The sequence below is a fragment of a genome, unplaced genomic scaffold (assembly GCF_019419815.1).
Source record: "Pyrus x bretschneideri cultivar Hongxiangsu unplaced genomic scaffold, Pyrus_bretschneideri_v1 Contig12, whole genome shotgun sequence".
Lineage (NCBI taxonomy): Eukaryota > Viridiplantae > Streptophyta > Magnoliopsida > Rosales > Rosaceae > Pyrus > Pyrus x bretschneideri.
The window spans coordinates 534783-549919 of record NW_025999413.1 but is presented as its reverse complement, the minus strand read 5'-3'; the positions used below and the strand labels follow the sequence as shown (position 1 = coordinate 549919).

The following is a 15137-nucleotide window of genomic DNA, read 5'->3' as shown; positions in this document are numbered from 1 at the left end:
AATACTGTGAATTTTTTAATCTTTTGTTAAAACTTCTTATATTTTTTTCCTAATTTAATTTTTGAATTGTGTGAACAGAGTTATTACTTTTTATTTTTTTATTTGTTACTTTTTGAGTGAGAAAATAATTAAGAACAAAAATGAAATGGCTTAGGAAAAGCCAAGGTGTCTTTTTATCGACCTCATCCTTAGCGGCCATAGCCGAAGCTTGAAAACTGAGTTCGTAGTTGCAGAGCTCCTCCGAAATGCTGTCGAGGGAACAGCTGCTTCATCTTTTCGATCGATTCTCTTTCCTCACATCTCAGCCTGGTACATTTTCCTCCCTATTGTTCTCGCGCGTACTTTCCCTTTTTTTTTTTTTTTTGGTGAATTTTTCTTCCATTTCTTTATTTGGATTTGCAGAGGTGAAGAAAAGAATCGCAGATGGTGTTGAGGACAAGCAGGTGAGTGAATCACCATTATGTTATGAATTAGTGAACCGGGTTCTGTAATTTTGGTATAGTTTTTATACATTCGTGGTTGTTTGAAATTATTTGTGGTGCAATTGTTTTTGGTCCGAGTAACCAGTTCTTCTGGGGATCAAATCGAGGGGAATGCTGGGTTTCTTCCCCTCGCCGCAGAAACCTGACTAGTATATAGTTCCGGCTGAACTTTTGGCAATGGTGTTTTTGTTTTAGTTGTTGAATGTGATTATTAAGTATTGTGCAGGAAGCTGTAGCTGTAACTACTGCGATCCAGGAGGAGATATTTTTGGAGATGGGGATTGGTAAGTTTTATCTTCAAATGCCAAGCATATCTTTCATCCAAATGATGAACTGCAAGTACTCGTTTTTCGTTAACTTTGGTAGTAGTTTGTGATCTAAAATTGCTGCGTTATTGGTATCGCTAAGCCCTATGCTGAATTTACTTACCCGTCTCTCTTGATACTGATACCGTTTAAGTTTTAGGATATCTCTAAACCAAGTGGATCCTTCACTTGGTTCTCTCTTCCCCAGTTCATCGTTGCTATGTTGAATAGTAAAAGCCTTATACATAGTGATTCTTTAAGCAATTACTGAATACTCACTTTGGTTCACTAGTCGATTGTGTTCATGTATATTTGATTGGAAATCTCGACAAGAGTAAATTATCATGCTGCAGTTATACATCTATTGGTTCAATTTCTTCTTTATGTCGAGTTGAGATCCAGATCTTGTATGTACATGTGCCTGCTACTTACTGGAAAACATCGATCCAGCAATGGTGTTTTTAACAATCAAATGAATGTATGCCACTTATAAGCTTCATACCACAATCAAGGTACAACCTACAATCTTACTGAACTTCGCAGTAAATGTTTTCTCTACCGCAGATCCAAGATTTGGCCTATCGTGCCTGGGACAGGTGAATGTTGAATACGAGAATGATCAGGATGTGATGATTCAGTTTTATAAATTCGTTGCAAGGTAATCTCTTCTGCCCATTTATGAATTTAAACTTGTAATTGGAAATAGCATTCAAATAGCCTGCTTGGATAAGTAGTTGTTTCCTTTTTTTAGTTTATATGAGGATTCAACCAAGTGATGAAGTTGTACAAGGCCAAAGTTTTTATGGCCACCTAAACCTTGTGCTTGTGTTTTTGTTTCTTGCATTTCGTTCATCGTGACTACATTTTGTTCTTAAGTAAGTAAATCTCTGCACCATTTTTAGGATATGTTAAGATGCTGTTTTTTTTACTCTGTAACTTCGGTTATCGATTTGAAAGTTGTCTGAGTTTAGCTGGTGAAGGATTCTAGAGTCTAGTGAGTTGTAACTTAGTAAACCTTGGGGTAGTATGCGTTACCTTAGATATTGGGTTGAAAGCGCAAATCTTACCTTTAAAATGTGGGGAAGGACAAAAGCAAAGGTTCTGATATTTATATAGTATGTTGCTGTAAGTACTCATCTGCAAAATGGCAGGGAGGAGATGGCCTGCGATGAAGCTGAGCTTGGAGCAGATGAATTTGCTGAAAGGATGCATAGTCAAGAACAATTACAGGAACAGGTAATGTATGTCCAAATATGACAATTGAAATGTTAAAAGTTTATGTTTCTAAAGCACCAGAAGTAAATTTTCTTTTTTCAGCAACTGGAGATGCTAAAGCACATGCGTAAATTTCCCATGGATGATCAATCTGCAATCCTCAAGAAGGTATGTAGGCTGTATATAATCTCTTAGCTTCCGCTGGATCAAAAATTTGGAACCTAAATGACCGAAAGATTGGTTTCATCTGACTAAATTAGAGATTAAGAAGGCGAATGCAAACGTCTTGTCGAAATTCTAATGGCTATTTGGCATGTGATTTACAAAGAACAAAGCCAATGTATGTTGTTTTGTTATCACAGTTGCATCAGCAGATGGAAAACGCCAACTTTGATGGTGCTGCATCTGTTTTGTCACCGGAGCAGATTCAGGAGACTGTTCGAAGGAGGGTGTCTCCTTTATATAACCCGAGATAGATTGGGATATGCATCGGTGATGCAATGTAGTTTGTACTTTGTATTTCAGACTCCAGTTTAAGTATCAATGCATTTTAGTTATTGAGTAACTTGGAAACCAAATTCGAGTTATGAGCTGCGGCGTTAGAGAAAGTATCTAATTCCTTTGGGATCGAAATTGAGGATGTGGTGCGTTGGATTTCTGAAATGCCTGAAAAAAAAGTTACCAGAGGTGTTTCTGGACAACTACGTTTGAATACAAATGCCAAAGACCTTCCCGAGTGAAAAATAATAGGAAGAAAAAGGAAGGAAAATGAACCCGAAAAAGGTCCCACCGAGATTTGAACTCGGGTTACTGGATTCAGAGTCCAATGTCCTGACCACTAGACCATGGGACCAACTTGGTTAAAGCTGGACCTCTTACTAATATAAACGAAGGAGTTAAAATAACAGTTTAAATTTTGGTAAAGTTATTGTTGAATCTGATTTTTCTCCTGGTGTTTATCTGATCCATTTCATCATCAAACACTTATACAAAGTGACTAGGGTTGCAAGTCGCGGATTATTTTGTTTTATTTTATAAATGATAGGATAATATGCATTACATTCGGGGAGAGGGATTTGAACACGAAACTTTAGTTGCTTGAGTAAATGTTCTTAACTAACTGAGTTACAAACTACTTACAATTATCTTGCTTATTTGAGTCATGCAAAAGCGATGCGCTTTCACATCTTGAATGAATCTCCGCTAAAATATTTCGAGATTTTAGACAGGAATATACATGATCTTGTTATAAGCTCCTTTCATACTCATTTATGATGAAATGCGTGCATGGAAGCAGTGACGGATTTAGAATTGGAAAATGATCAATCAATCTTGTTTGATTGACAATCTAGAATTATTAGAAGAAAATAAGAAGACTAAGTAATAAATTCATTTCAACTTTATATATAAGCGTTGCTCGCTTAAAATCCTCATTTTAAGAACATATGAAATTCGTTTTAATTTGAACTCTTGGATTAATCTAACGCATGAAACCCTTCTTTCTTCTTCCCCTACCCGTGACTCTCCCCTCAATTCCCTCTCTCTCCCTCCCCTTCCTCCGTGTGGGTTTTTTTATTTTTTTCATTATTGCATATGAAAAAGGATAGAGGAACAAAAAGAAGATTTAAAAAAAAAATGCATAGATGTTAGGAACAAACGCTTCGGGACGAAAGAAGTTTTTTACTTTGATTTAGTTTTTAAATTATTAGTTCACCAACCCAAAACAAAACGAGATTCAAATATTCAAACGAAACCTTGGACAAGCAACCAATACACAAAACAAAACGAGATTCAAATATTCAAACGAAACCTTGGACAAGCAACCAATACACACACACACACACACACACACACATATATTACACTTTTTGCTTGTTATGTTGGATTACACAAGCAACCAATAAGCGTTGAGACTACTAATTACCAAACTTGTGGTTATGGAGAAAGACGTGGCATTGAGGCCAAAAGTCGAACGGTACATATAAATTTACAAGGTGTATCCACTACACATGTGTTAAAATTTAAGCTCATTCAACGATCATAAATAAGGTAGTAAGCATTGCTATCACTCGAGGGTGGTGAGCAAAAATATTCTTAATTTACACTCTTAACTCAGAGAAATTTCATGCAATTAAGATGCTTCATGATATAATTGTATTGTGCTACTTGTTGAATAACTCAAAGATACTAGGTATGCAAAAGATAAAATGTTCAATACGCTAGCAAACAAAATTAGTCTGACTTTGTGTGCTTAATACATATTATATATAAAATGTTCGTTTAAATTATAGCACACCAAATTTCAAAAACAGAAAGTTGGACCGAAAGGTTATTTTACAATTTTTGGGGTTGTTACGTAAAGATTCCATCATCCCAAATAACAGTTTGAATTTTGATAAAATTATTGTTGAATTTTAATAAAGTTCATTTCAACATTGCGTATATTTTACACTTTTTGCTTGCAAAGTTGAATTACATAAGCAACCAATAAGTGTTGGGATTACTAATTAGCAAATTTGTGGTTATTTGGAAAGTTGTGAAATTGAAACCAAAAGGCTAACGGTCTCATGTTTCAAAATATTTTTAATTTTTTCACGTGACATTGTGTGACTAATTTGAGATAATGCCACACTTTACACCTCAATTACGTGTAATTATTCTTCACATTTTGCAGTTGTGCTCTCCAACTAATTGGTCCTCTTCCTCTTGTAAAGACATATATTGTAATTGAATTGTTTCATAATGACTACTCGTTGATCACGAGAAGAGATTTTTTAATGTGACCAGTACACGGGATGATACATCATTTGTCACTATACAAATGGTGGGATATGTGAGCTAAAAAGTTAATAACTTAAAAAATAAAATTTTCCATCACTTCTATTAAAACATGTAGTGTACCACTTATGTTCTCATCACAACTAAAAATTTCTTGATCACGAGGTATTTAAACTAGTCCATGTTCGCTGATTCATTGCTGATATATATTAAGAAGAATGATTAGCGATAATCAACTATAAATATCCATGCACTAACCATCTTCGTTTGAATTATTGCTCATCAATTAATTTTTATATACACATGATCCTCACTCCAAATCTTCACATATATTATATACTGAATTTAAAAACATAGGTTTATTTTTTATTGTTCAAAAACAAGTATTTAAGTTGAACCCAGAACCACATTTCATCATATCCACATTCAGTTATGTCTCTTGTAATCCAAACACCCGATTTAGGCTATTTTCCTCTTTTCCCTTCTGTCCTTCTCTGCATCCTTGTTATTTTTCGCAAGAGATCTCAAGCTCGAACCTTAAAGTCTCCCCCAGGGCAATGGAAGCTACCTGTTATAGGAAACCTGCATCATATGGTGGGTGCATTGCCACATCACATATTGGCAGACTTAGCCAAGAAGCATGGACCCATCATGCACCTAAAGCTGGGACAATTAGAGGCAGTGATAATTTCATCCTCCAAAGCAGCACAAGAGGTGTTGAAAACACATGAGCTCACATTTGCTCAGAGGCCTCAGGTTTTGGCTGTGGAAGTCATGTCATATGGACAAGCTAGCATTGCCTGTGCTCCTTATGGAGATGTCTGGAGAGAGCTGAGGAAGATTTGTGTTTCCGAGCTCTTAAACCCAAAGCGCGTGCAGTCTTTCAGGTCGATAAGAGAGGAAGAAGTGCAGATTCTTGTCGAGTCGATTGCTTCGGTATCACGGTAAGGACGACTAGGCTTTAATTTCAGCGAGAAGTGCTTCGGATTTACAGATGGCGTTGTGTCCAGAGCAGCATTTGGGAAGAAGTGCAAAGACCAAAAGGAGTTCACGTCGTTGTTGGAGGAAGCAATTAAACTGGCAGGAGGGTTTGACATACCTGATTTGTTTTCTTCACTCAGATTTGTTGGTTATCTTACCGGGACAATCCCCGCTATGATAAAGTTGCGTGACAAGATCGGGAAAATCCTCGAAAGTATCGTCGACGATCACAAGATCAAAAGATCAGAAGTTTTCAGCAGTACAGCAGGCAATGACAAAGCAAAGGACGAAGAAGATTTTGTTGATGTGCTTCTAAACCTTCAGGAGTCTAATAAGTTGGAATTCAACTTCACAGTCAATCAGATCAAAGATGTTGTTATGGTATGTAAACCCTACAATTAATTATGAATGTTCATGGATTATCTAGTCCGGCTATATTGACGTTTGTTCTTTATTTAATGTCATTCTGCTTTGTATCAGCGATCAAATATGTTACTATGAGCCGTAGAAACGAATGTTCAATTAAATAATAGATTGCGATTTGCCATCACTAATGTATCGATGTTATTGGCATGCAGGACGTTTTTTCTGCCGGGAGCGTGACTTCAGCGACCACCTTAGGGTGGGCAATGTCAGAGCTGATGAGAAACCCTAGAATCATGAAGAAGGTCCAAGCTGAGGTGAGACAAGTACTTCAAGGAAAGACAACCGGAAGATTTGAAGAAACAAATGTTCAGAAAGTGGAGTATTTGAAATCAGTGGTGAAAGAAACCCTAAGGCTGCACCCTCCAACCCCATTGCTCCCAAGAGAAGCAAGGGACATGTGTTGAATCGGCGGATACGATTTGCCGGCCAAATCAAAGGTTATTGTTAATGAATGGGCATTAGGAAGAGATCAAGAGAGTTGGGGAGTGGATGTTGAGTCTTTTAGGCCTGAGAGGTTTGAGGGTTCCTCCGTTGACTTTCGAGGGTTTGACTTTGAGTTCATTCCGTTTGGGGCCGGCAGGAGAATCTGTCCGGGAATATCATTTGCTACTTCGCTGATTGAACTTGCTCTTTGTCAGTTGCTCTGCGACTTTGATTGGGAACTGGCCAACGGGATCAAGCCCGATGATCTTGACATGACTGAGACTTTTGGAGTGACATGTAGAAAAAGGAAGGACTTGTACCTGATTGCAACCCCGCGTTTTGCTTCAGTCAGTAGGTCGTAGTGGCTCGGTGTGCTGGTTGTTTGCCATGGCGGAGTCAACTGCTCCTGACGTCCAGCCTATGGCTTTTGCTTTGGTTTTTTTCCATTTGGTCACAAGTGTTTGGTTTGCTACTGTTTGCATGTTTGTGCCAAAACAATTATCAACTTTGTATATGAATAATATTCGTCAATAACTTAGGAGGTGTTATGAAATAGGAAACTTTGTACTTAAGTTCTTAAATCTTAACTTGATTTAGAGAAAAACTTGAGTAGGGCAGCCTAATCAGTTGTATGATAAGACACTCTTACAAATAAACAGACTTATTGTATTTGAGTATTATCCGACCGAAAGTAGCTACAACTTCCCAACTCACACGGACCTAACCCTTATGAGTTGGCAAGACATCTCTACTCCAAGTTTATCTCCTTTATCAGAATGGCTAATTATGATCGCTTGAACAATTATAAAAGAGAGAAGAATAAAGGTCTTCAAATCAAATTATTCAAAGCCCAACTATAGCACACCAAAAACCTTCTCGTGGATGAAGGCTTGTAGCTCAAGCCCAGTGGACTGGTATAAGCGGCCCAAATAAAAATTAGAACACACTGGGCGGGGATACCCAATCAGCAGCCACCACGATAAGGCTGTCAAGTGTCAACAAATTCACATTCTTCAGTTTATGAAAGCTTAATAATTTCTCAGAAAAGGCGGTTGCGTCCATGGCTTTCAACGTCGTCGGGGCTTTCAGAGGGCTGTCTCTCCGCCCAACCTCCACCTCCACCTCCAGCTCGTCCTCCTCGTCCTTCCTCAGAGGCGACTTGGGTTCTCTGCAAGTGGGTCCCAAGCTGTCGTTAGTGTCGTCGGGGCCCTCAGCGACTGCCATTGACGATTCAAAACGCGCACAAGAAAGGAGGCGGGAGTACCAAGAACGGTCGCGATTCCAAAGGGCAGAGGCTCGGCGTCAAGATTTACGGCGACCAGGTCGCCAAGGCTGGCTCCATCATTGTCCGCCAGCGCGGCACCATGGTAACTTCAAAACAACTTGACAAGGAAATGAACTGTGTCGAACTCGAATTTGGGTACTTGTGGCAATGGGTCGTGTTCGGATTTACTAATTTATGTACGTGTCGTGTTCATTTCGTTTAGACGCATGTTTATTTCGGCATTCGGATTTAATAAATCAAAAGAGAATCAATAAACAAAAATAAATGCGATTGTATAGAAAGAGAAATGGACGTGCGGAAATCATATTTATTGATAAGTGTTGCACTTAGAAATATAGAATGTTGTTGTGACGTGTGTGTTTTCTTTGGCATCAAATTATCAGTTCCATGCAGGGAAGAATGTGGGGCTTGGCAAGGACCACACCATCTTCTCTTTGATCGACGGCATGGTGAAGTTCGAGAAGTTTGGACCCGACAAGAAGAAGGTATGATCCGGAGTTCCGAAACCAATCGCAGCTGGTGGTTTGATTGGCTGCGTGTTGCATACTAACACGAATCGTTGATTTGTACCATCTGCAGATTAGTGTTTACCCGCGAGAAGTGCAGCCGGAGAACCCCAACAGCTACAGCGTGAACGTAAGAAAGCAAGGAAGGAAGGCTACATCCTCCAGAACAAACCCCAGCTAATACTTGCGTCTGCCGATGCTGCAGATGCTGATCCAGTCTGTTGATTCTTGCTCATCTTTTAGTAAAAGAACTTAGAAGCGTTTCTGCATCATATAAGCACTTTCAAAAGAAGCATGTGTCAAAGAAGTGCTTTGACAACTTTTCTACAAAGTGCTTGGATTTCAGTGTACTTCAAATGAAAGCACTTATGAACACAAATGTTTCTACGTAAGCAATCTCAAACGATGAAAAAGAAAATTTTAGCGATAGTTGCTGAGTTCCAACAACACTTTCAAAAGAAGAATGTTTCTACGTAAGCTGTTGACTCCTAACTGGTCAACTTTGGATGGATACAAGGAAAATTTCTAGAGAACGATTAATAATCATCACCTACAACATTCAAAATCTTCCAAACATCCTTCCCTGAGTTTCAACTTATGTGGAGCCCGGTTTTTTCTCATGTTGAACAGCTCTTGGGACGAATGTCATGCCACGAGTTGGTCTACGACCAAAGCTGATGGCTGAAGGGGTCGAGTCTGATGTGCTTAATTTGGAGACGCCAGAAACAAGGCCATCCATGGTTTCGTTATCTACTTGCATACTAGATGACTCTGCCTTCTTCAAAGTAGCTTGTCTGCGTTGGTTCTTCTGCCTCTGTTTTTTTGAAGGAAGAGCCTTCTTGAAAAACTCAAATGAAGTGGGGAATTTATGCTTGTCCACCAGATGTTGCTGCCGACTTTTGTAGTTCTTGAACTTCAAACCACAGCCTTCCATAAGGCATTCATACTGTTAAACACGGACATCCAAACAAATTTAAAACAACTAAACCAGTGTCTGCTCAAACACAAGATAGAGAAATCTTTCATCTTTGAACTAAGATGATCGCTTCAGGACGCAAATAACAAAGCATAGGTAATTAGGTGTAGACAACCATATCATCTAGCAAAAACCATGAGCATTAGTCAAGGTGTAATACGAGGAATTCAAGGGAAGAAGAAATGTATGAATCGTATTCTATGGCAATGTTTGTATTTTGAGTTTGCTTCACACAAAACTCGAATATTTTTAAAAATGAAAAACATTTATAGAAACGTAAAATTAAAACATTCCTTCAGTAATAAACCTGGACGCGTCTCTATAGACAAAATTGTATGTTAACAAAGATATTATCTAGAAAAATCCATGAGCTTTGACAAATAGCGGATCAATTCTTCATCCTTAAGTACAATCCAAATCTGTACTTAAAGAGTTCTTTGAAACTTTGAAGGATAATGATATGCAGTTTAGGGTAAGGATTCAAGCTATTAGCCCATTCATTATCAGTAAAAACATATAACCATGAAATGACTTCTACTGTCATGTTTGTCTTCTGTTTTTGGTTCTCGGTAGTTAAAAATCAACAACGTTTGGTAAAAATGAAAGAGGAACTGTCACTATGCCATTACTTCCTCAAATTCAAAAGGAGGACATACGACATACGATCATACTCAATCAGACAGTGCCAACACAGATCAAGGAGGAAAATAAAGAGCAAATACCATGAGATGGCCGCGTGCAACTTTCGCCTGAAAGAAAGAATCGTGTGCTTCAGATACATGTATGCTGAGCAACCGTGACGTTGGGTAGGCTCTAGAGCACACAGAACACGACGCAGTGTGCCGTGCATTGTAGTGATCTTCAAAGTCCTCCAAGGAACTCAAGCGAGCACCGCAACCAACAATCGGACAGAAACACCCCCTGCAAAATCAAACCACACACTTCACTTTCGGGAAAAAAAGCAACACAAAACAAGTGTCTTACTGTAGTACACAAATTTTTTATAACCAGGACATATGACTACCTGCCTTCCCCATCTACCATTTCTCGAAGCTGATGCTTTTCGTCTTCCGTTAAATCCAACGCAATCTACGCAATATTACAGTAAATCATTAAGCAAAAAGCAACCAAATTTGAAATTCAAATTCATTTCAGCCGAATGTGCAAGCAAAATTTTGAAATGCTAATTCCTAATTGCGTTTGATGATTAAAAACCCCAGTTCAAATTCGGACCGAGCGACGTAAATCAGCTGAGATAACATCAAAATTCATAAAATTTAACCAAATTACACAGAAATGCAAACCTGTTTGGCGAGCAGTTCCCTCTCGATGTTTCCAGATGCGAAGAAAGGAGATTCGGGAGCGAACTTCCGACGGAGGGGTTTCCAGTGCGGAAACCCTAATTGTGCTTCTTCTACATCCGTCGACGCCATGGCCGTTGTGCTAGACTGACTGTTGGTCTTCTACTGTGAGCCCTGAGCGAAGAGACTGGTTTGAATTTTGATCGCGTATCGCCAGATTCCAATGCTTCAACCGAACGGAGCGTTGAGCGGCTTGTAACCGCCTACTCCTTTCGGGCTTCGTCCTCGGCAGTCCACGTCATGAGATATTTGGGCTCGATGATTGACTATATGAACCAAAAGATAGCCCATCTTTTTATGGGCCTATTTGCTTGCGTCGTCTTTGATTTTCGGCCCTCTAAATCAGGCCTATTTTTAATAATTTCACTCAAAATTCACAGGGACTTCATGAAAGTCCATTAAATTTTATGGATATATATATATATATATATATATTTTTTTTTTTTAAATAATGCTTGAGAGATCAAATTTGTAAATTACATGATGTGTTATGAATTTTAATTTTTTTTATGAAATGAGATGCTACGAAGTTAGTATCGTGTTTCAAAATATTTTTTATTTTTCATATGCCATTGTATAATTGATTTGGGATAAAGTCAACACTTCATGCCTCAGTTACATGTAATTATTCTCCATAAAACAATTGTATTATAATTACTAGTTGGTCAGGATGTAATTCAATTTTTTGATCATACCTACTCGCTGAATGAAAAATGCTAAGAAAACTCTCTCAAAAGTAAAAATCATGATAGACTCTCTGTCACTGATTTCCACTCGACTCTCTGTCACCGATTTCCACTCGTTAACTAAGTCAAAGATCCAAAATACTTAATGTTAGTTGATACAATACGCTAGCAAACAGAAACAGGCCGACTTTGTCGCTAAATATTTAAGAATGATTAGCAATAATCGACTATAATTTAATCCATGCACTAACAATCTTCGTTTGATTTATAGCTCATCGATTAGTTTTTATATTAAAGGTCGGCTGCAAATCCCACTCTCCGCATTTACAATGTTTTAATTTATTATTATTATTATTATTGGGTTTGTTTTGTAAAGATTCCATCATTGAAAATAACAGTTTGAATTTTGATAAAATTATTGTTGAATCTGATTTTTCTCCTGGTGTGAATGTGATCCATTTCATATCAAACGCATATACAAAGTGATTAAAGTTGCATCTTACGGATAATTTACATTAAATTATGGGGAAGAGAATTTGGACATGAACCTCAAGTGTATGGACGAATATTGTTTTTAATAATTGAGCTACAAAACACTTGCGATTATCTAGCTTATTTGAGTCATGAGAGAGAGATATGCCTATACATCTTGAATGAATCTCCTCCAAAATATTCCGAGTTTGTAGACAGGGATAGGCATCGCCTTGTTATAGGCCATTCATACTTATTTTATGATGAGTTGCATGCATGTGGAAATAGTGACGGAGCCATAATTCTAGCAAACGACAATCACATGAATTATACACTAATTAATTTGTACTAGGAAGGGGAAGGAAACTAAGGAGAAATGGGTTGAGTTGGCCGAGGTGGAAGATGATCAATCAATCTTATCTACTAACAATTTAAAATTAGAAAATGATCAATCAATCTTACATACTAACAATTAAAATATGAAAATGGTTAATCAATCGTATCATACTAACAATTTAGAATTTATAGAAGAAAAAGAAAGACTACATAAGTAATAAGTTCATTTCAACCTTGCAATATATTACACCTTTTGCTTATTAGTTGAATTACATAAGCAACCAATAAGTGTTGGGACTACTAGTTAACAAATTTGGGGTTATGGAGAAAGATGTGGCATTGAGGCCGAAAGGATACCGGTATCATATAAATTACACTCTTAACTCATAATTTTTTTTCTTCATGCAATTAAGATGCTATATATGGACTGATGGAGACAGTATATTAAGCACGTCTCGCATTTCAAAATATTTTTAATTTTTTTACATGACTTCTTGTGATTAATTTAGGATGACGCCACACTTCACGTATAAATTACATGAAATAATTCACCATACTATGGCTACTCCTACTCATTGAATAATCCAAAGATTCTTAGCATCAAACTATCAGTTCCATGCAGGGAAGAATGTGGGGCTTGGCAAGGACCACACCATATTCTCTTTAGTTGACCGCATGGTTAATTAAGTTCGAGAAGTTCGGACCCGACAAGAAGAAGGTATGATCTGGAGTTCCACAACTCGTCATGGTTGGTGGTTTGATAGGCTGTGTGTTGTAGGCTAACACGAATTGTTAGTGTTTACCCTCAAGAAGTGCAGCCAGATAACCCTAACAGGGGTTAAAATGAGGGAGAACTTCGGGCTACAGCGTGAACGTAAGAAAGCAAAAATGGAAGGCTACATCCTCCAAAACAAACCCGAGCTACTACTCGCGTCTGCCGATGCTGCAGATGCCAATCCAGTTTGTTGATTCTTGCTGATCTTTAGAGAATGAGGTTGTCCTTTGATGCTAATTTACTCAAAATTGTGAGCAACCTTTGCAGATGATTCGCCTTTGTTTTTTGTTTAGCAGGCATGAGTAGAAGAACTTACAAGCGTTTCTGCATCACATAAGTACTTTCAAAAGAAGCATGTGTCAAGGAAGCGCTTTGACAACTCTTTTACGTATGCTTGGATTTCAGTATACTTCAAATAAACACACTTATAAAAACATAAAAGAGATAATTTCGACCAATTGTATTATTACACTTGGTGTAACAGGCCATGTTCGCGATACATAATTGAGGATCCAGTACAAAATGCAAGTTGGCAGCTTGTGAGTGCTATCACAAGAGAAATTTGGGTCATATTGCTTGACTAGCTGACTAGATTGGCCACCTAGTAAATAATGGCACGTCATTAGTTACTGCCACATAAAATTCCACTAACAAATATATTATCATTTATGTAATCAAAATATGAATAATATAAATAACATGTTTGTTGATAGTGTGCCAGTATATTTGTCGATTTTAAATGATCGAACTAACCAGCTGATTAGGCGGCCATGCCGTCACATAATTTGGCTCCATGCAAAACATTCTCAGCCTCTGCTTACATTTCAATTTGATGGGTGCAAGGAATCCACAAAAAACATTAGGGTTCCTATCATTTCTTTGATTTTAAGTCATCAATCATTTTGGAAATAATTAAAATTAGGGTAAATAAGAGTTGGTAGAGAGATAATGTCTTCTACAAAATCTCCACATAGCTGATTGAGTATTGCATAAGACTTATTTAACACATTTGCTAAGAAAATACACTTGTTTAATATGGATGAATTTTATTTCTACACGACTTTTAAAATTTGAAAATACGAACTTAATTTATATGAAAGTCACCTTCCTATTGTCATTTTCATTTCAAGCTAGCAAGTAATGACTAAGGGAGCAAGTAGTGACTAAGAGGAGTTGTTGCCTTCCAAAATAACTAATGCCAACGAGACCCAACTCAACCAAATGGTCAAAGACATACACATAACGTTAAATATAAATATATATATATATATAGGAAGCTTTTAAGGGAATGGATCTTTATTTTTTTTTATAAAAATGGGGATTAGTTGTGGGGCCCACATCACATCGAACTTTAATGATCCAAACGTCTATTTTTCAAGTTGTACCTCATAAATTATCCTTACAAAATATTAGCTAAATCGGAAATATTTAAGACATCCAATTAGGTTCAAAAAAATGAACAAATACTTTATTATATAAGAAACAATGAAATTTGATCTTGATAATTAAATAGGCAAATGGTTTTAGATTGAATTGAATTTTTGCAAGGATGATCTATGAATCGAAACTAACAAAATAGACGGTTCAGATCGTTGAAATTCGATGTGGAATGAACCCCAGGCCTAATTCCCTTTTTTTTTTTCCAAAAAATGAGGATCTCTTTGCATAAAAGGCCTGTATTTGTGTGTGTGTGTGTGTGTGTGTTTATTTATGACTTGCATGGTTCAACAATTGTTGGGGGGGGGGGAATCTTTTAGTATTGAGAATTGCATGATCACGTTGTGTTACTAATTTACGTGTTATGATACAGAAAAGACAACATGATTTCAATTTTACGGATATGCAACTTAAATAGTTAACAACGTTTTATCCATACACATGAGAGCACGTGTCCAAATTCGTGTAAGCATGCAAGAGTCATAGTCATTGAAATATTCATAGCTACAAAGTTTGACATACAAAGTTACTTGGATGCATAGATGGCTCTACAAGACAATGACCAATAACCAAACACTAGAAACATTAATCAAAGTGGTGGAATTTGGAAGCTTTAGAATTTTCTGATAAAATAGGGTTTGAAGGGCTGTCATTGTCTCTCTCAACTCCCCTTTATCTTTTGTAACTATAAAAT

The 15137-nt window shown here is 37.3% G+C and overlaps 2 protein-coding genes, 1 non-coding gene and 2 pseudogenes across 3 annotated transcripts; 3 read left to right on the top strand and 2 right to left on the bottom strand.

Annotated features, from left to right (window-relative positions):
- Window positions 1-145: 145 nt before the first annotated feature.
- LOC125474088 lies at window positions 146-2567 on the top strand. The gene is made up of 7 exons (XM_048577517.1): window positions 146-309; window positions 403-443; window positions 709-766; window positions 1352-1445; window positions 1939-2023; window positions 2105-2170; window positions 2365-2567. Exons 1-7 carry the CDS (start codon window positions 246-248, stop codon window positions 2476-2478), a joined length of 522 nt encoding a protein of 173 aa, XP_048433474.1. The 5' UTR covers window positions 146-245; the 3' UTR covers window positions 2479-2567.
- A 203-nt stretch (window positions 2568-2770) lies between these two features.
- On the top strand, window positions 2771-6972 carry LOC125474170 (annotated as a pseudogene).
- Window positions 2784-2855, bottom strand: TRNAQ-CUG. Its single transcript has one exon. It is a non-coding gene; the product is annotated as a tRNA-Gln (tRNA).
- A 410-nt stretch (window positions 6973-7382) lies between the features above and the next one.
- Window positions 7383-8788, top strand: LOC125474262 (annotated as a pseudogene).
- A 14-nt stretch (window positions 8789-8802) lies between these two features.
- LOC125474261 (zinc finger protein 511-like) lies at window positions 8803-10958 on the bottom strand. Its single transcript, XM_048577734.1, has 4 exons — window positions 10682-10958; window positions 10402-10466; window positions 10100-10298; window positions 8803-9347 (listed from the first exon to the last, which is right to left on the bottom strand). Exons 1-4 carry the CDS (start codon window positions 10808-10810, stop codon window positions 8997-8999), a joined length of 744 nt encoding a protein of 247 aa, XP_048433691.1. The 5' UTR covers window positions 10811-10958; the 3' UTR covers window positions 8803-8996.
- Between the last annotated feature and the right edge of the window lie 4179 nt (window positions 10959-15137).